At 37.3% G+C, this 20,427-nt stretch overlaps 2 protein-coding genes across 2 annotated transcripts in view; one reads left to right on the forward strand and one right to left on the reverse strand.

The window, feature by feature from the left end:
• The window catches only part of cep89 (centrosomal protein 89), a 128,381-nt gene that overhangs the window by 49,025 nt on the left and 58,929 nt on the right, over positions 1–20,427 (forward strand). The gene's annotated exons all lie outside the window — the stretch shown is intronic.
• LOC311078984 (E3 ubiquitin-protein ligase RNF182) overlaps positions 12,310–20,427 on the reverse strand; it is a 25,396-nt gene continuing 17,278 nt past the window's right edge. Inside the window, exon 2 of the mRNA XM_084108079.1 lies at positions 12,310–13,680. Coding sequence (XP_083964205.1) covers positions 12,893–13,666 — 774 coding nt within the window. The 5' untranslated portion in view covers positions 13,667–13,680 and the 3' untranslated portion in view covers positions 12,310–12,892. The remainder of the gene's footprint in view (positions 13,681–20,427) is intronic.

The following is a 20,427-nucleotide window of genomic DNA, read 5'->3' on the forward strand; positions in this document are numbered from 1 at the left end:
AGCACTGTAATTGTTCCTGCGTTGTGATAATTGAGGCTGAATTATAAGGCGCGATTGAGGATTGAACGTTTACAGTTGTGGTTCTGATGTTTTCTATTTTCTCAGTGAAGAACTTCATGAAATCATTACTACTAAACTGTAACAGAATATTTTGTTCAGGTGACATCTGTTTATTTGTTAGTCTAGCCACGGTGGTAAATAAAAACCTAGGATTGTTTTGGTTAGGGCTGTGCAATTAATTGAATTTCGATTTCGATTTCGATTTTTGCTCCCAACGATCACCAAAATAGTATAATCGAGTGAAAACGATTATTTTGCCATGTTCTGTTTTGAAAGAACGCTCTTATTTTGTCTTGTGTTCTGAATGACGCGCGCACGCGCACATCCGCCCCTCCCGATGCCATAAACTCTCTCAGCTTGAATGTTTAAACTGATAAAGCTTAAAAAGAAGTGAAAATGATCAACTTTAGTTACGATGCAATGCTGGCCCGATTGTACAAGTGACAATTCCATCATGTCCCGACTCCTAAACGCGAATGTGTAGTTTCTACGCTTGCCTTGTCCAACCCATTTTGAGAGACAGAGGGAGAGAAGACGCATCACCGCTGAACACTCACGCGGTTTGTGAAATTGAAGTTTTAAAATGATTGATTTGATTTTATAATCTGTGTGGATTCATTTAGGCTACTCATACAATCTACATGCTAAAGTGAATCAATGTTTGCGGGGGAATTTCCCGCATTACAAGACCTGCGGGAATTATTAAAATACTCATTGAAGTATTATCTGTTATATATTATTTATTTTAATAGTTCAAAAAGTACAATCAAATTTTTCAAATTTAGATTTTTTAAGAATTGTTGAAAGGTGTCTTTGGTAACACTTTACAATAAGGTTCATTAATTAGCATTAGTTAACTACCTTTGTTAAGATGAACTAATAATGAACAATACTTCTACAGCATTTACTAATCTTAGTTAATATTAATTTCACCACTTACTAATACGTTATTAAAATGAAAGGTTGTATTTGTTAACATTAGTTAATGCACTGTAAACTAACATGAACAAACAATGAACAGCTGTATTTTTATTAACTAACATTAAAAAAGATTAATAAATACTGTAACAAATGTATTTCTCATTGTTAGTTCATGATGTTAGTTAATACTTTAACTAATGTTAACTAATTAACATTATTGTAAAGTGTTACCGTGTCTTTTTAATAAATGCAACACGTTCCCAAAGTCATGTGAAATAATCGTGTTACATAATCGTGATTTCAATACTGACCAAAATAATCGTGATTATGATTTTTTCCATAATCGAGCAGCCCTAGTTTTGGTTGTTTTCTATAAGTTTGCGGAGGTGCTCAGCCCTGGCCGCTTTTAGGGCCTTTTTATAACGTGACATACTGTCTTTCCACGCGATTCTAAAGACCTCTAAATTAGTTTGTTTCCATTTACGCTCTAAATTACGGGTTTCTCTCTTTAGAACATGCGTAGTATTGTTGTACCATGGTGCTTTACTTTTCTCTCTGACCTTTTTTAATCTAATGGGTGCAACAATATCCAATTTTCCAGAGAGAATGGTGCTCATAGTGTTAGTTAATTCCTCTAGTTCATCTGTTTGTTTGGGTTCACTGAGCAGCTGAGACAGATCAGATAAGCAATTTGAAAAATTATCTATGGTGGATGGGAAGGATTGTTCTGCCTGATCGATAACACGGCGCAGCATGATATATTACAGGAGTACGTAATATGCAAGTTACCATGTAATGGTCAGTGACATCATCACTTTGTGGAATGATATCTATATCGGTTGGATCGGTTCCATGTGATATAATTAAATTGAGTGTATGATTAAAACGATGAGTTGGTCCGGTAACGTTTTGCTTGACCCCAAAGGAATTTAATAAATCTGTAAACGCAGCCCCTAACGCATCATTTGGATTATCTACGTGTATGTTAAAATCTCCAACAATTAATGCTTTATCGACATTGACTAATAGGTCTGAGAGAAAATCTGCAAACTCTTTTAGGAAATCAGCGTAAGGCCCGGGCGGTCTATATACGGTAGCCAAGGCTAGAGATAATAGGGAAGTTTTTCTAACATCGTAAGAGCGTAACATTTAGTACAAGTACTTCAAACGAAATAAACTTATAACCCGTTTTCTGAGTAACATTGAGAATATCTCTATAGATTGTTGCAACACCGCCGCCACGACCAATCAGACGGGGCTCATGCTTATAGGAGTATCCTGATGGAGTAGACTCATTTAGACCGAAATAATCATTTGGTTTAAGCCAGGTTTCAGTAAGGCAAAGTACATTGAAGCTATTATCTGTGACTATTTCATTTACAATAACTGCCTTAGGTGTGAGTGATCTAATGTTTAGAAGAGCTAGCTTTAGAAATTGTTTTTGTTTACTAATAGCAACATTTTCTGTTTTAATAACAATTAGATTTTTCCTAGATCCTGCAGTAAATTGATTATTTGATCTCATTAAACGAGGAATAGACACAGTTTAAATTCTAAACACAATATTTAAATTCTGATTATTAAGTATTTACATAGACGTTCAATGTGGATGAGCTTAAAGGGAGCACACTGTGCTTAATTGGAGCAAAAACCATTTTTAATTTATAAATATTAAATTAAATTTTTTAGGAAAATATTTAGCTAAATTAATAATCTAGGTAATGTATTAAGTTTATACCAATTTTAATATGAACAACTATTATTGACAATATCTATGAAATTATGCTTTTTCTAATTGATGTCACACTGAAGCTGTGTGATTGTCATAGTAGTGCACCCTTTAAGCTCACCTAACAATAATATGAATTCTTTAAAAATTACAGCAGTTTAAAACCACAGACTATCAATAAAATGTAAAATTATAATATTATGGATTTAAAAGTACAAGCCATTAATGCCTGTGAAGTAATATATTAGTGTAGCACACAATCTTATACAGCTAGTAAGCTAGCTACGTTCGTAGCATCTGGGCTATGTTGCTAAAACTATCTTTTAGATCTAACTATAATTATTTCTCACATCCAGGTTCCAGGTTATAATATGCAAAAGTCTAAACATTAATCTCTTAATTTTGCAATAAGAAGATGTACTTCTTCTAAATAAAGGCTTAAACATATAAAAAATGCACATTTGAGGGGCTCCTCTTCTGGTGAAAGTTTTCAGACAGCTTTCAAAATAGCCACCAGACAGTGTGAACACATGGATACACATATCTCAGTGTGCAATGGTCTGATTGGTTTAAAATTACAGGAGGTATATAGTAACAAACACATCAATTGGTTAATACATCAAATAGGATAATACATTGCTGTTTCTTTTTATAATCTGAGCTCCAAGATGGTAGTGTGCTTAATGGGTACTTGAGCTTAATAGGTACGTTTACCCTACTAGTCAAAAGGTATTTAACATTTTGGAGATGTTAAATTATTCCGACAGAAGATCCGCTCCGAATCTGCTTGGGTGTAAGCCATCAGCACGGAAAAGCCTAGGACGCTCCCAAAACAGATTCCAATTATTTACAAAGAGCAGTTTCTGCTCATTGCACCATGACATTAACCATTCATTTAGCGCGAATATCTACTAAACTTTTCTTGTCCTAGTCGGTACGTGGGAAGCGGTCCTGACACTATGATCGTTGTTTCAGGCGATGTGATGCGTACCGTATCGATCAGATTCCTGAAGTCTTTCTTCAGAACCTCCGTCTGGCGCAGCCTGATGTCGTTCACTCCCGCATGCAGGACCACAGTACCGACGCGCTTGTCACCGTTCAGAATCTCGGGAACGCGAGCAGCGATTTCAGAAACACGAAATCGCTGCTCGCGTGGTATTTGAATGGTATTTATGACAGTAACGTTAAATACAAGTACTCCACAGCGACTCTAGGGGTCGCTGTTTCAGAAAAACGGAAACTGCATAGTGTGCCTTTAAGGCAGTTCTGGAGAAAAGTGGGTCCAACCTAGTACTAGCAAGGTACCTAATAAAATGGCTGGCGAGTTTATATTCCACTTCTTGAACTTTTCTGATGACATCAGGTTAGTGAATTTTGGAATGAGTCAAGTGTCCTTTATTTATATAGCACTTTATATATAATACAGATCGTTTCAAAGCAGCTTCACAGGAAAATAAGTCCTTGGCTTCATGTCCGTAATGATGTCTGTTATTGTATGTGTATGTGAATTGGAATAAGCTGAATTACTTGAGTTCAGTGTCTTATTCCAGCAGCAGAATGGCTTTTCTCTTTCCGGCATGTGAGTTCTTTTCTGTGCACACAGAAATGTTAACATGCTTCCTTCATTCCATCCTGAATCAAAAACTGTGTGGATGATTTGTCTTGAAAATATAGCAAGATGCAGAGCTTGTGATGTGAAAAGGGATCGATGAATTAAACCTGACATGTGGCTAGAGGAGCATTGTCAAGTTTGTTGTCTGTCTGCATTGCCAAAGGGAGAATGTGTTTGGTCCTCTTCTCAAATCACAGAGGCCCATGGTGACGTGTGGTCAGACAGTTTTATGGACATTAGCCCAGATCTGTAGACACATCCACTTTGTATAAATTAGCCTGCTTAGTATGGCTTAGCACACCTCTTTTTACAGCTGCTGCAACACACACACACACTTTCGTTCACCGACAACCCTCACTCCATTGCCACTAATTAAGATTTCAGATTCAGATTTGACTGTAGTAGAAGAGCAGTGTGACTAAGACCTCAGGCGCAGCTTGTGTGTGTGTGTGTGTGTGTGTGTGTTGTGGGACGAACAGAGATGTATCTACTTAAGCAGATTCCAAAACATAAATATTTTTGAAACAAAGACAATGAAGGATTCATAAAGAACCAGAAATGGATAATTGTATGGATGGTTGAATTAATGAGAGAGATGAGGAGGTGGGTGAAAGAGAAGAAACAAGTCTGTGAAAAGGAGGGATGTGAAAGTTCCCACAAGAGGAGAGAATATTGTGTATAAATTATTCACAGGTTATTAAAATTCATGCAGCACATTTGCCTGAAATGGCAGTAAAAAAAAAAGTTGTTGAATATTTGATTGTGTGTATAAATACAGTCCTAAATGGAATTTTGTGATGATGTGGGGTGTTTTTAGATGACTTTTAGATGGCTTTGCCATCCTTCCCTGATTGTTGAATTAGCCTACATCTAGAGAATGTGGTGTGCACTGATAAGGAGGTGGTTTGATTCTCGATTGCTCATAAATACATTCTCATGGCTGAGTTCACTTAAATTGTTGTTAAACCAACCATAGTTCATGCAAATTTTCTTATTGTTTTCATTGTAGCACATTTATGTTCTCTGAAATTATTGAAGCATGTTCTCTGAAATTATTCGTTGGCCAGCGGAGAGCTTGAAAACAGCTCAGGTTTTGATTCAGTACAAACCCAAGGTGCTGTCTATTGTTGTAGTATTGACCGAGTAAGCTGTGCGTGGCAGAATTCAAACTCTGTCTCTAGCTCAAGTTCAGAATGATGAATGGCTCTCATTGGAACTCAAGGTGAAGGCCCCGTAAAGAACCTGCAGGGAGAAGAAACACTGGCTTGAGTGAAGGGTTACAGAGCCGCTGTAGTTGTTAGAGTCAATGTTACCTTTAAAGATATAGATTTTAGATAAAGGTTTAGGTTTAGGCTCAGATCTAAGATTTATATAATATATATTATATTATATAATATAAGATCTCATCTAGTGCACTCTGCACGACAGCACATGTTGTGTTATTTAGACAGTTTGCGCTCCAGGAGCATTTTCATCACGTCAGCTTGGCCAGGAAGTGTGGAACACCAGTTAAATTTGTGTCATGATCTCAAAGGGATATTTTCACATTCTGATGTCAGTGAGAGAGAAAACTATATTGTAGTGTAAGATTGGTTATGATTGGTTTTGATTTCCAACTAACGATTATTTCTTCGGGTTATAGATCTTTTTCGTGTCAAAGCCCAATTTTCTTTTTTATTTTATTTTATTGTCAAAACACACTTTTCCACATCCTCCCCAATGCTGTCCTCCAAACATGCTAATTGAATGCTATGAAAACACATATATAGTGAATATATCTATGCTATATTATATGAATTATAAAGCAAAATGACAGTTTAAATCTCTACATTAAAAATGAAGATAATAATAAAGATTAGGGGTGTGCCCTATCATACCGTCCACGATAACATCGGTATACATTTTTACATGATTAAAAAAATGTCATATTGCGATATCAATGATATAGTGACGCGATGACGTATGGCACATGTGTCTTCTCTCTCTCGTCTCTCAAAATTTGCACTGGCCAATCGGTACAGGTGGCGATAATAGACTCTTGCGTTTAGGAGTCGGGACAATCGTAACTAAAGTTTATCATTTTCACGTCTTTTTAAGTCTTATCAGTTTAAACATTCAAGCGATTTTAAACTATCCAGTACTCACTCTTTCTTTGACTCAAAATACTCTGTTGTTTTTGATCTTACATATAAGTGTTATACATCATTCGTCCTGTTAAGTGTCTATTTTTTTGTGTATACTTACAATAAAAACAAAGTGTTGTGCTTTTTGCCAAATAAAGAAAAATAAACATGTGAGTTCTGCCTTCTCTCTGTCAGTGAAGTCCATTCTGAAATGCGTCCGAAAATGAAATGTAACTCAGCGAATACTCAGTCACACAGGCATACAGGCACACAGGTATAAAGCTTGAATTCTCTTCTTTTAAATGAAGTAATTTATATAAAAAACAAATACAGTGAGGAAAATAAGTATTTGAACACCCTGCTATTTTGCAAGTTCTCCCACTTGGAAATCATGGAGGGGTCTGAAATTGTCATCGTAGGTGCATGTCCACTGTGAGAGACATAATCAAAAAAAAAAAATCCAGAAATCACAATATATGATTTTTTTTTAACTATTTATTTGTATGATACAGCTGCAAATAAGTATTTGAACACCTGTCTATCAGCTAGAATTCTGACCCTCAAAGACCTGTTAGTCTGCCATTAAAATGTCCACCTCCACTCCATTTATTATCCTAAATTAGATGCACCTGTTTGAGGTCGTTAGCTGCATAAAGACACCTGTCCACCCCATACAATCAGTAAGAATCCAACTACTAACATGGCCAAGACCAAAGAGCTGTCCAAAGACACTAGAGACAAAATTGTACACCTCCACAAGGCTGGAAAGGGCTACGGGGAAATTGCCAAGCAGCTTGGTGAAAAAAGGTCCACTGTTGGAGCAATCATTAGAAAATGGAAGAAGCTAAACATGACTGTCAATCTCCCTCGGACTGGGGCTCCGTGCAAGATCTCACCTCGTGGGGTCTCAATGATCCTAAGAAAGGTGAGAAATCAGCCCAGAACTACACGGGAGGAGCTGGTCAATGACCTGAAAAGAGCTGGGACCACCGTTTCCAAGGTTACTGTTGGTAATACACTAAGACGTCATGGTTTGAAATCATGCATGGCACGGAAGGTTCCCCTGCTTAAACCAGCACATGTCAAGGCCCGTCTTAAGTTTGCCAATGACCATTTGGATGATCCAGAGGAGTCATGGGAGAAAGTCATGTGGTCAGATGAGACCAAAATAGAACTTTTTGGTCATAATTCCACTAAACGTGCTTGGAGGAAGAAGAATGATGAGTACCATCCCAAGAACACCATCCCTACTGTGAAGCATGGGGGTGGTAGCATCATGCTTTGGGGGTGTTTTTCTGCACATGGGACAGGGCGACTGCACTGTATTAAGGAGAGGATGACCGGGGCCATGTATTGCGAGATTTTGGGGAACAACCTCCTTCCCTCAGTTAGAGCATTGAAGATGGGTTGAGGCTGGGTCTTCCAACATGACAATGACCCGAAGCACACAGCCAGGATAACCAAGGAGTGGCTCTGTAAGAAGCATATCAAGGTTCTGGCGTGGCCTAGCCAGTCTCCAGACCTAAACCCAATAGAGAATCTTTGGAGGGAGCTCAAACTCCGTGTTTCTCAGCGACAGCCCAGAAACCTGACTGATCTAGAGAAGATCTGTGTGGAGGAGTGGGCCAAAATCCCTCCTGCAGTGTGTGCAAACCTGGTGAAAAACTACAGGAAATGTTTGACCTCTGTAATTGCAAACAAAGGCTCTACTGTACCAAATATTAACATTGATTTTCTCAGGTGTTCAAATACTTATTTGCAGCTGTATCATACAAATAAATAGTTAAAAAATCATACATTGTGATTTCTGGATTTTTTTTTTAGATTATGTCTCTCACAGTTGACATGCACCTACGATGACAATTTCAGACCCCTCCATGATTTCTAAGTGGGAGAACTTGCAAAATAGCAGGGTGTTCAAATACTTACTTTCCTCACTGTATTCTCAGTTTATGTAATCTGTATGAAAAGAGAGAGATGTCAGTCATTCTCAGTTCAGCGCTCATTATAGCTCATTAACTGCTAATGTAAACACACCAAGTTTAATCAGACTCATGTACTTTAGGTCGTCTTGCGAGGCTGTGAGGAATAATACTATTATAATAATAATCCTGGGAAATTTACCTCAGAAGTGCTGGTTTAGTTTCATTTCGAAGAGCAACGGATGCAGCTGAGGACTGTGAATAGTAAGTTCTTTATTCTTAAGTGCTTTGTTCTAATCGCGATATGCAATAGTGTCTGTAAACCGCAAAAAGACTGTTTAAATATGAATCGCGTGTCTGTGTGTGAATGAATGAACTGCAGATGCGCGCTGTTGTTTACTACAGAACAGCTTGCATCTGTGCCGTTTAGCTTTTACCAAACTATATAGGCTACTGAGATGAGTAAAAATCGACTGAAATACGTTGAAATAAAATGTCTTTGTATAAGCAACGTATTAAACTGCAAATTAACATTTATATGCTAATATATCATAAAAACGATATGTTACAGACGAAATATGAATGTTTAGACAAGATTTTGTTGATTAGTTTTAGATAGATTATAAAGTTTTTACTGTAAAAAAGACACATCAAATAAGCTTTTGTTCAATATATAGTATGTGATATTAATGTATACTTTTGTAGTATATACATTTATATACATTTTGACAAAATGTATACTTTTTACAAAGAAAGATTACACTTGAAATATTGTTAAAATTGTAATTGTTGTTGATTTACATGTGAAAACTTTTTAATAAAATAGCAAAAAATATATTTACAAGGTAGATGTAAGCAACATCTTAATAGGTCAATATAAGCCTTCTCATTAAATTATTTATTATTGTTTTTAATTAGTGACACATTTGGGAAGAGGATATATTCCAAAACTTTCTGAAAATACAGTATGAGAATTAACTGCATAGTTACTAGAAATGTTTACCTTGGATATTATACAATTTGCATGCATACAAAATAAGTCCTCACATTCTTTACTTGTACTCTCAGTGACACACCTGAATGAAAGGCTCATTATGCAGCTCATTATGCAGGTCATTGTCTTCTCAGGTGTAAATCAGAGCATTATTCATGATCATTCACGCCCCCACGCATATTGCCTTTCCAAACAAAACGTGTCTTACAAAGTTTAAATCAATGTATTGTTTTATGTGAATGATTAGGCAGGATGATTTTCAGATCATTTTGAAGCAAAAACTCTAGGCGACAACATACATTAGTCAAAAGTCTTGTGGACACATATTTAGTTTGTGTTTTGTGGCCTTATTTCAGAAACTTTTTAATTTTTAGTTTTTTCAATAACCATGCATAAACATTATTCTCTCAAAAATACAAACATGTACATACATGTTGCTCACATATCATGGTAGCCCTGTTTGTGCTAAATAGAGTGTAATTACACCTTTGCCATTAATATGTTTATAAACAACTGAAAAAAGCACAAATGTCAGGGCATGTCAAAACATCTCAAAGACCCCAAAAACACCTTAAGCCGCGTTTCCACCGAAATTACCCAGAACAATTTGTCCCAGGAACTTTTTTCCCAGGAACTTTTTTTGCCCCAGACCGGTGGCTTTCTGCGTTTACACCGCGGTCTAAAGTACCGGGAAGGTAAACTGCGCGCAACTGCTCCTCCCAGTCTGCGATGGACAGTAATCAGTTTTGAGCGCCATATTTATAAGTATGGAGGAGATTCAAACTGTGCTGCAGTTATGTACTGGTTTACTAACGAGGTAATTAACAAAACAAAATAGACGAGCACTGATACTAAAGCGTGTTCAGAAAGCTCGTATGCGTATAAAATTAGACAACGTATGTTATCAGTTATTGTGAGATGCCTGGGACGAACGCGCAAAAATTTCCTCTTTCGCAAATAGCCTACGCTTAAAAAAAGCCTGAACCCCGTCTATCAATCATAAATAGTGACAGTCTTATAAATAGTTGTTTGTTACTAACCTCAAAGCGCTATTTCAATCCTGTTATAGTAAATTTGTTACATGGTTTTGAGTGCCTTGCAATATGTGTAAACATAATGACTTAATAATAAAAGCTGTGGCAGAAAAGAGACGAGCACTGATAAAGCGTGTTCAGTAAGCTTGTAATGTTAACGTTAGATATAAAGTTTGAATGTTATCAGCTATTGCGGACATTGACCGAGATGGCTGGGACGAACGCGCAGAAAGTTTCCTCTTCCACAAAATAAAGCCTGAAACTCGTCGCTAGTCCACCAGTTTTTTTAATTAAATTCCATATTTGCAGACAGACAACTCTTACTGCATGAAGCCACGACACGAACCGCAATAGATTTTTTTTAAAAGGGAGGTTAAAAATAAATAAAATGCTGCGTGGAGTCATCCAACCAAAATGCAGCGTGAACACAACCAATCAACTTGTGCAGCGCACAAGTCCCACCCCTGAAAGTTCCTGAACTTTGAAAAAGTACTACCTCGTGAGCAGGGACTATCGGAGGGGGAAATATTTACCCGGAACTTCATTTAGACCCTGGTTCCTGCGGTGTAAACACATCGAGTACCAGCCCAAAGTTCCTAGTTCCTGGGGAAAGTTCCTGCGGTGGAAACGCGGCTTTAGATTGTAAAAAATCTGAATTAATAGCCTATGTATTTAATTTAGTCAAGACTAAAAGACTATCAGTGTTATTTTACATTTGATTACTTTATTCAGTTTCTGTAGTATTTCTGAATAGTAGTGTTAGACCTACCCAAAAACTTTTCTCTTTATTTGTATCTTTATTATTTTGTATTAAGTTTTGCTGCTTTTTTCAATTTAATTCAAAGATTAAAATCAAGCTTCCTTGTGTTGTGTAAACTCTTAACAACAAAATTACGCCATTGTAAAAACGCAATGAGTGAGCAAACATTTAAGTGAGATAAATGTAATTAAAAAAAATTGTCTAAAAAAATGCCCATTGGGCATTTAGCTCATTGGAAAAGGATGGAAAATGCCCTTCATTTTGTTTGCACTAATAAATGCGGTTGCCTGCCAGCTGCAATCACCAATAAAACGTTGTTCCATATTTTTTTTTCTATATCGTCATAAATACCATTATCGCAAATATTCTTGAAATAACGTGATATAATTTTGAGGCTATATCACCCAGCCCTAAAGAAAAACACAAACTCAGTGTTAACAGATTAGAAGGATGTTCTGTTACTGTCATTTCTTTATCCTGTAAATGTAAGAAACGTCTTTACAGTTACTACTCTCATCAAATACTTGATTACATGTAGACTTTTAAACCTACATTTAATGTCCAACAGCAAAATATTTTTGCGCTGAATATTAATCGTCTCCCTCTCTACTGTGTTCTGTGTGTTTGACGCACATGTGCGCGCCATCGCTCATTCAGTTAAGTGGAAATACTCGCGTGAATTTGTAACATTTTCAGATTTCAGATTTAACCGTATAATGCAAGTTTAGCACTGAGGAAAATATCTCACTCATTAAATAGCACACGCATCTGTCAAAGCACCTGACAGGGCAAGCTGCGTTAAACATTACGCTTGTATGCATTAGCTTGAAGCTTAAAATAAAGAATTCTCATGTTTTGGTCAGCTTGGATTACGCACCTATCCGGCAGTAGCTCACTCTGCACACTATTCTCCACTATTTTTAGATGCATTTAGTCCATAGAAATGCATTATTCAGTGCTGTAATTTGACTCCACTGGCCGTGCATGGTCAGCAGACTTGACTAACTAATAATGACATTCGTTGTCAAAGATTTTCATTATCAGTTTTAACGATTTTATCGATTAGTTGTTGCAGCCCTAGTCTTTATGTAAAAACATGGCATACTCCAAGGAGTTCTGGAGGGTCTTTTTGAACAGATGGACAGAACAACAGCATGGGTCAAATCTCTTTATTAAAAGGTCACCCTCATACCTCAGTGGTTAGCCACCCCTTCACTTTGTAATACCTACAGTAGAAGTTTTTAACCAAACAGACTATTCCAGTCTTATTAACCTGTAAGTGCAGCTCATGGAGCCTTTTCATTGATAATCAGGGCTGTTTATTTCACAGCGATGAGAATCAACCACAATAAAAAAATGATTCTTTATGGCCCATCTGCTCTGCCTGGCTGTACACATAAAGTCCATCTTCTCCGCTTTGATAAACTTCCACTCATGTATCATCATCTGATCGGCATGGAGAACTTTCTTAGTTCAGCTTTTTTACTTCAAAATGAACTTGAAGGGTGTGTGCAGAAGCTATGCTAAGCTAATAGTGTTTCGTCCAGACTGACCTTCCTCTTTAATGCTTGACTTATCCTCTTATCACAGCTGCTTGTACACATCCTTTCAAAGCAAGAAGGTACACATAGCATTTGATTTGCAACAAGGATATTCAGATGCCAAGAGCTTATTTTTATCTCCTCTCAATGTGGTGAGATGAAGTAGCCTGATTTTCAGTGGCTTGTTTCATACCAGTCACCCCCTGTTAGAGCAGTCGCACATGCCCTGGCACAGACACTGGCAGAAGCCGTAGACCAGACAGACTGTGAGACTGGATGGCACCAGACTCACACACACAATCCCAAGAGTCACTCTCTGGATCACCAGCAAGTAGATGCCAAGTGGCAGCGAACCGAAGTAGAAAAAGCCCAACAGCCACACCAATACACGCGGCACATGATTGCAGAACTTAGATAGTGCGTCTGGGTCCACCGCACCGCTGTTGGATGCTACGGACACGGAGTCCAAACTGTGGTCGCCGTAGTAATCAGAGCTGCCATTTTGACTGGGCGATCGCTGCTGATCCCGTTGCACCTCCATGATGGTGATGACCAGGCAGTTAGAGGAGTCATGGGATGGGCTGTCATTGGAGGACAAGCTCTTTGGCGTCAGCACTACCTCCTTACTGTGGTCCGAGCTCCAGGACTTGTCGCGCACGGCCAGACGGGACATGATGTTCGAGTCATCTGGCAGCCCGGCCACTTCGTACTCACTGACCTGCGTCTCGTGACGGCAGAAAGGGCAGCTGATGGAGCTTGAGCCATCCCCAATGTCCAGGATCTTATTGAGGCATCTGGCACACACACGGTGCAGGCAATCCAGAATCTTGGGCTTGCGGTTGTGTGCATTGTAGCGCTGGTAGCAGATTTTGCACTCCAACTCATCATTGGTGGTGCCATTGAGGCTGGTGTTAGTATTAATGCTGGCATTAGCAGAGCCCTCCTCTGGTCCAGCCTGAGCACAGCTCATCGTGGCCTCATGCTCTAGGAAACAAGAACAGGATGTTTTAGCACAGAGTACGACAACATGCACTTATACAGCGATATACGGTATAAGGTCATTTTTTATTTCAAGATGAAAGGTGAGAAGGTCTCTTGACTACAGATGCCACTAAATCAAATTTCAATACATTTATTGATGCTCTTGTTAATTTTGACTTTTCATCTGAACATAATAGTGATCTGTAAATTTATTACGTTTTTTTTTTGTCTTTTTGTTAATGGGGGATTTGTGGACACATTAATTCATTTAGATTTGTACAATACCAAATATTATTTGTTTTGAGGTTAAACGTTAAAGAATTTGGGCAGAATGTTCCCAGTGGTTCCCAATGTTGTTGCTGGTGTTCTGATCTAATTATCTAATCTAGTAATTATCACAATTATCACCAAAACAAATAAAAAACTGTACGATTCATTATAACAACTTAATTGTCAACAGTTTTTGATTTAGAGTTGTACATTAATGGTACCTTTAAAAAAAATATATTAAACCACGAAATCATATGTATTTTACATATAGTATTTTTCAAAAATAAAAAAGTAATTTTACTCCAAATAGGTCATCTTACCTCAGTAGTGGGGCAAGATAACCCCCTTTCATGATTTTTAATTGTGTCCTGTAACACAGGGTTCGTACAGAGTTTTGAAAGTTTGGAAAATGCTTGATTTTAACCGTTATGTTTTCAAGGTTTGAAATGTGCTTGTATAAATAAAGTATGATTGCTGCTTATAGATCTTCAACTTGCCAACCAACCATGACATCATAATCTTATACATGCTAATCTCATCTCTAAATATGTTACAGGCCAATAATAAATGCACACTATTCTTAAAGAGGGCAACTGCCCCCATCTTACCCTACTTAAAGTATCCCCAATTTTAATAGCAGTTTACCGGATGTTTAATATTATTAATTAATTCATATTAGATCTTTATTATTTTAGTTGTTAATTACATTACTGATTGCAGAAGCTGTTTATATCACCATTCATTTCTAGCTGAAATGAGCTGTCATTAAAAATGAATGACATTGACAACAGTAAACAAATTTGTGGGCTTAGTCACTGTTGGTGATTTCATACAGGAAGAGGTTCCTACAGTGTGTTATGCAATCAAGCATTAGTACATTGTTAGTGTCACTGTAATATACCAACACCCATGCTATTAAGTCTTCATAGGAAGAGTCCTACTGTGCCACATGGATGTTTTCAATGTCTCATTTAGTCTGCAACTCTCCAAAGGCCTAATTAGGCTGCTTCGTTAATCGCTGTTTGTGAAATTAATTACGGAAAGAAATGTGGGATCGACGTAACGATTTTGCTTCATTGTCTTGGGGAGCCAACTGTTTTTGTTTCCCTAATGTCACCCAGCCGTTGTCATACTGAAGAAAGAGATGCCAGTTGTTACGGGAATAAAATAGCGGCCCTTTGGGCAAAGAACATGCTCCTCCATCATACAAACCTCTCTCTATTATTAATGACAACAATGCCTGTGCATAATTGTATTTCTGAGAGGAATATGTTTTGCTTTGCTAGATAGAAAAATATTTCCAGCAGAGGCTGTCAATAGAAGCCCAATAAAGAAACAGGCTTGTAGGCTGTTTAGGGTTCAAACTGTATTAGCAGAGCCTTTTCAAATTACCAGTTAACAGAGTCATTGTTTCCAGTCCATGCTTTGTTATTTGTTACAGTATCATATGGGGTGTAACAATATATCGTGTCACAATATATCGCAATACAAAAATTCAAGAATATGTATCATGGATAATGACAATATGTATTGTGATAAATTCACCCAAAATAAAAATTACTGTGTGAGAAAAAATTCAAGTTTACAGAGTTTTAGTGTCAGTACTACATTAAACTACTATATAATGTTGAATATAATGTATAATAATGCAATGGGGGAATATGTGTGTGTCCTGAGAATGCCAAATGTCTTCTGTTAACAGTAAAAAGTGGCCTACATTATTTAAAATATATTTAGTCAGTGACAGAGTGAAAGCATATTCGTCTAAAAAAAATGAGCCTATTAATTTACACCCACAATGTAATATAAAATTTAGCATTTTAATCAACAGTACATTTTTTGTTTACTTTTACCATATGTCTTGGAGTATCGCAGTAATATCGTATCGTCAGTTCAGTATTGTGATATGTATCGAATCGTGACATGAGGGTATCGTTATACCGCTAGTATCATCATTTTTTTAATCAGTGTGATTAAAATAAAAACCTTCACACGAATTTAACTATTATGAATATTTGCTAGAAATGAGTGTGAATGAGAAAGGCATTGATTGATGCAGTAATGGTAATGTACTGCAGTATTTGTGAATCCAATGTGTATTGGAGCATGAAAGCTTTTCTTTTTCCTCTGTTCTTTTCTCCCTCCTTCCCTTTCTCCTGGCAGTAATGCCATATGGCGTTTTAACATGCTTTTCAGAGGACAGTTGTGTTCTTATTTTACATTTCAAATCTAATATAATAAGCTCATTTGTATCTTAAGTGGACAAAAGCAATTTTGTCATTGTAATTGTATCTCATAAAAAGCACTGAAATGGTGGCCTAATGAATGTCATGAATATAAATTATAAATGTAACGGGCCATTTCATGTCACTCAGGAGAGCAACATGTTGATGTGTGCTTGGCGCAGCAATCTTCCTGGAAAAATCTGTTAGTAGAAGGATGAGTTGGCAGAAGTTTAATCAGAATGTTGCTACAGTGTTTTTCTAAAACGAAATTGTATGTTAAAAACAACACTATGGGCCCTATTTTAACAATCTGAAACGCAAGTGTCAAAGCGCAAGTAACTTTGTGGGCGGGTCTTGGCGCTGTTGCTATTTTCCCAGCGGGATAAATGACTCTTGCGCTCGGCGGAAATCTAAAATGGGTTGGTCTGAAGTAGCTTCATTATTCATAGGTGTGGTTTGGGCGCAACGTGAAATAAACCAATCAGAGCGTCATCTCACATTCCCTTTAAGAGCAGGCGCGCTTTGTTCTAAAGCGGATTCCTATTATAACGGCGGATTTGCCAGGCACGCGCCAGGAGCGGTTCACAGCCAAGGAGAGCAACGCTCTCGTCAGGGATGTTGGGGATGGAGAAACCCACCCAAATTAACTTCGGTTAAAAAGGCGTAAGATAATTTGGGTAAATGTGTAAGCTAGATTTATGCTTTTATAATAAATTGTCTATCTATCTATCTATCTATCTATCTATCTATCTATCTATCTATCGTAATAATGTATGATTTGCAAAAATGAAAACTGCTGCTTCTGTGTAGATGAGAGAATCAAAGTGTTTTGCACACGCTACATTGATTATGGCCAAGCATGCGCCCTTAAAATAGCATATGAATAACATGCGCAACGCGCCACTGACTTTAAACTATTTTTTCCTGGTTAGTGGCGCAATTGTTTTCTAAATCTGCAAAATAGCATGAAGGAACGTTTGCGCCTGAACACGCCTCCTTTTTTGCGCTGAACCGCCCAGGGAGCGCAAGTTCATTCCCTAGTTTAGCGACGTGCTTCTGTGGAGGGAAAAGCGCGCTTTGCGCGGGTGCAAAATAGGAATGATACATGCGTCGGTGTACAAAGTCAATTGCGCTGGGTGCAAGATAGGGCCCTATTAGTGTCGGAAAACTCTCTCAACAGACACCTTAAAGGGGTCATGAACTGATAATTCAAATTTTCCTTGATATTTTGACAGTTGAGTTCGTTATACTATAAAAATACCCTGTAAGTTTTTAAAACTCAAAACTTCCTTTAACACAGATTCTTTCATAATGACATCAAACATCTGAAAACACACAGGCTAATATTCAATGCATCTTTGTGTTTAAATACAACACTACTATGCAAAGTAAGCAAAAACACCATTTTGAGAATATTTCAAGAGCTCCACATCTTAAAAGAGGAAATGTGCAGAACATGCTATAAGGCTGTTAGCGGACATTGCTATGTATGATTTGGCATATTCTTCTTTCATCCTACAGGACAGTAACCCTACAGGATATTTATGAGCAGCTTTTTAGGTGAAATAATTTAATGGTTTCATTGTCTCCTAAACTAACAGTGCAACTAGTTAGTTAACAAGAACATGTAGTCACAAAAAAAAAGGTGTTTTACTGTTGCTGAGTCGCGCTGGATATTAAAGCTTGTTTTACACAGTGAAGTAGACACAAGCCAATGCACTGCGGTTTTGTCAGCACACATGTGGACACCGTTTGATTCTTTTATTTAGGGCTGGGCATTGACAAATTTCACATTTCTATTTGATTTAGATTCACAAGCTTGCGATTCGATTCAATTCCGATTCAGCTTGATACTGATTAATGTGGATATATCTCAGGTAAAGTATATGTCAGTTTTTCTCAAGGATAAAAATCTCTCTCAACTAATGCTGTAAACTATACAAAGAACCCTGTTAGTTGGTACATTAGGCCTACTATAATAATTATATTATAACATAATATTTGATAATATTTAACTGATTTGTATTGTAACGACTGAGACAAATCAGACACAATTGTTTGTTATATTTAACAAATAATGTTTAAAACTCACTCTGGGATCTATGGTCCCATCCCCCCAACTAGGGCAAGAACCAGGACTACCATCAGATGAGATGGTTTTATTGCTGTTAAAAATGTGGTCATGTGGTCAAGACAGAGGCCGTAGGAAAGACAAAAACAGACCTTAAAACAGACTTTCCTGCATTAATTTATAGACAAAATGATCTATAAATGAACATGCATCCCAGAACATTGTGATTGATTTGACAATGATTTACTGTCTTTTGTATTGTCTTTTAATTCTATTATTTTTTTAATACTGTGTATTTTATGATCGAACCAACGGTCAATGTAGTCTCACCTATACAATGTTTGGTCTCTATAAATTGGTACTTTGAAGATTGAAACGATCGTGTATATGATATGTTGATAGCTGCGCAACATATTAGTATTACAAGAATTTTTCATAGTTTCTTCATCGGCAACCAATCCAGCTGCACATGCAAATGAGCACGCTTGAAACAAAAGATCCATAAATCGCCAACAAAGGAATTTTCCTGCTTGGAAATTCCACCTTTCTCATTGGTCAAGCAAACCCGGAGAGGTGGGACTTTTCTCAGGCTTTATTAGAGACAAATTCATAAGTGACCCTCCTTCTTCTTTTTCTGGCCTCTACTGCTGTTTCTTCGGGTTGATGTCTGTGGGGACCCTCACTGGGGCCCATGGGCGCCGGCAGGCCTTGACCACAGCCTGCTATGCCTTCACTCTCCCAACAAGTCAGACTGTAATTTCTTCATTCCAACTCAGAAGAAAACTGCAACTTTACTATCACTGACTAGACAACCATCAACTCTTCCGACTTCCTCCCTTCTCCTGGTTGCTCGGTGTGGCCTCTACGGACCAGGGGTGCGTTTCCCGAAAGCATCGTTGGCCAACTATGGTCGCAAGTTCATCGCAATGTCCATTGAACTCTATTGGTAACGAGGGAACTTGTGACCATAGTTGGCTAACGATGCTTTCGGGAAACGCACCCCAGGGCCGGCAGGCCATAATCTGCACTCCAGCCATGTGCTCATAGAGACAAAGAGAACTTTCAACCAGAACAGAGTCAAACAAACCATGCAAGTTCATCACCATTTCTTCATTCAACACAGAAGAAATTGTTTGAAACTCATGGAACCATCAGAAGCCTTCTTCGGGAACTTCACGAAATGCTTTCACTGCAAAGGCAAAGTATACATTTAATGAGGTGCTCTGAAAATAATAAGCTGATGGTTCTTTTCATAGTTAGATGAATCTTTTCTATAGCTTCATTCCCTGTGTGATTGTTTGAATGTGTATATGTTTAGATTAGTTATGTTTGTGATTTAGTTCATAAAACTTGTGCACAATACTTATTTGGTTCTGATTCTCTGCTTTCAACAAAGTTTATTTTACGATTTAGATTTTGACTACAGGCTCTTAGTAGTACTGTACAGTAAGAAAGACATTTCCCTCCCCCGGAAATGAACATTAAATTAATTATATTAACTGATCCAAATATTCATAATTCATTATTACAAGTTATGATTGATTATTAATATTTATGTTGAGCTAATTTGCTACAGTATAGAAACATTTAAATTGCACATAAGACAGTTTTTAGAATAATAAAGTTATAATAATAATTTTTAATTACATAATTGTTTCTACTCCAATTAGTTTTTTGACACATAGACTAAATATCTCAACAGTGGCTGTCATAAAAACTTGCTCTCTTGACATATATTAAAAATTAAAGAACAAGCTAAGAAAATATAATGAATACTGTATGTAATAAAATGCATAAATTTAGCAAAATGTCCCTCTATAGTTAACTACTGTATCTAACTAGCTACGGTCATTGAATGGCTTGTCTAAGATAATGTAATGATACAGTGAGGAAAATAAGTATTTGAACACCCTGCTATTTTGCAAGTTCTCCCACTTAGAAATCATGGAGGGGTCTGAAATTGTCATCGTGCATGTCCACTGTGAGAGACATAATCTAAAAAGAAAAATCCAGAAATCACAATGTATGATTTTTTAACTATTTATTTTTATGATACAGCTGCAAATAATCAGCTAGAATTCTGACCCTCAAAGACCTGTTAGTCTGCCTTTAAAATGTCCACCTCCACTCCATTTATTATCCTAAATTAGATGCACCTGTTTGAGGTCGTTAGCTGCATAAAGA

Source organism: Abramis brama (genome assembly GCF_963993115.1).
Source record: "Abramis brama genome assembly, chromosome: 3".
NCBI classification, from domain to species: domain Eukaryota; kingdom Metazoa; phylum Chordata; class Actinopteri; order Cypriniformes; family Leuciscidae; genus Abramis; species Abramis brama.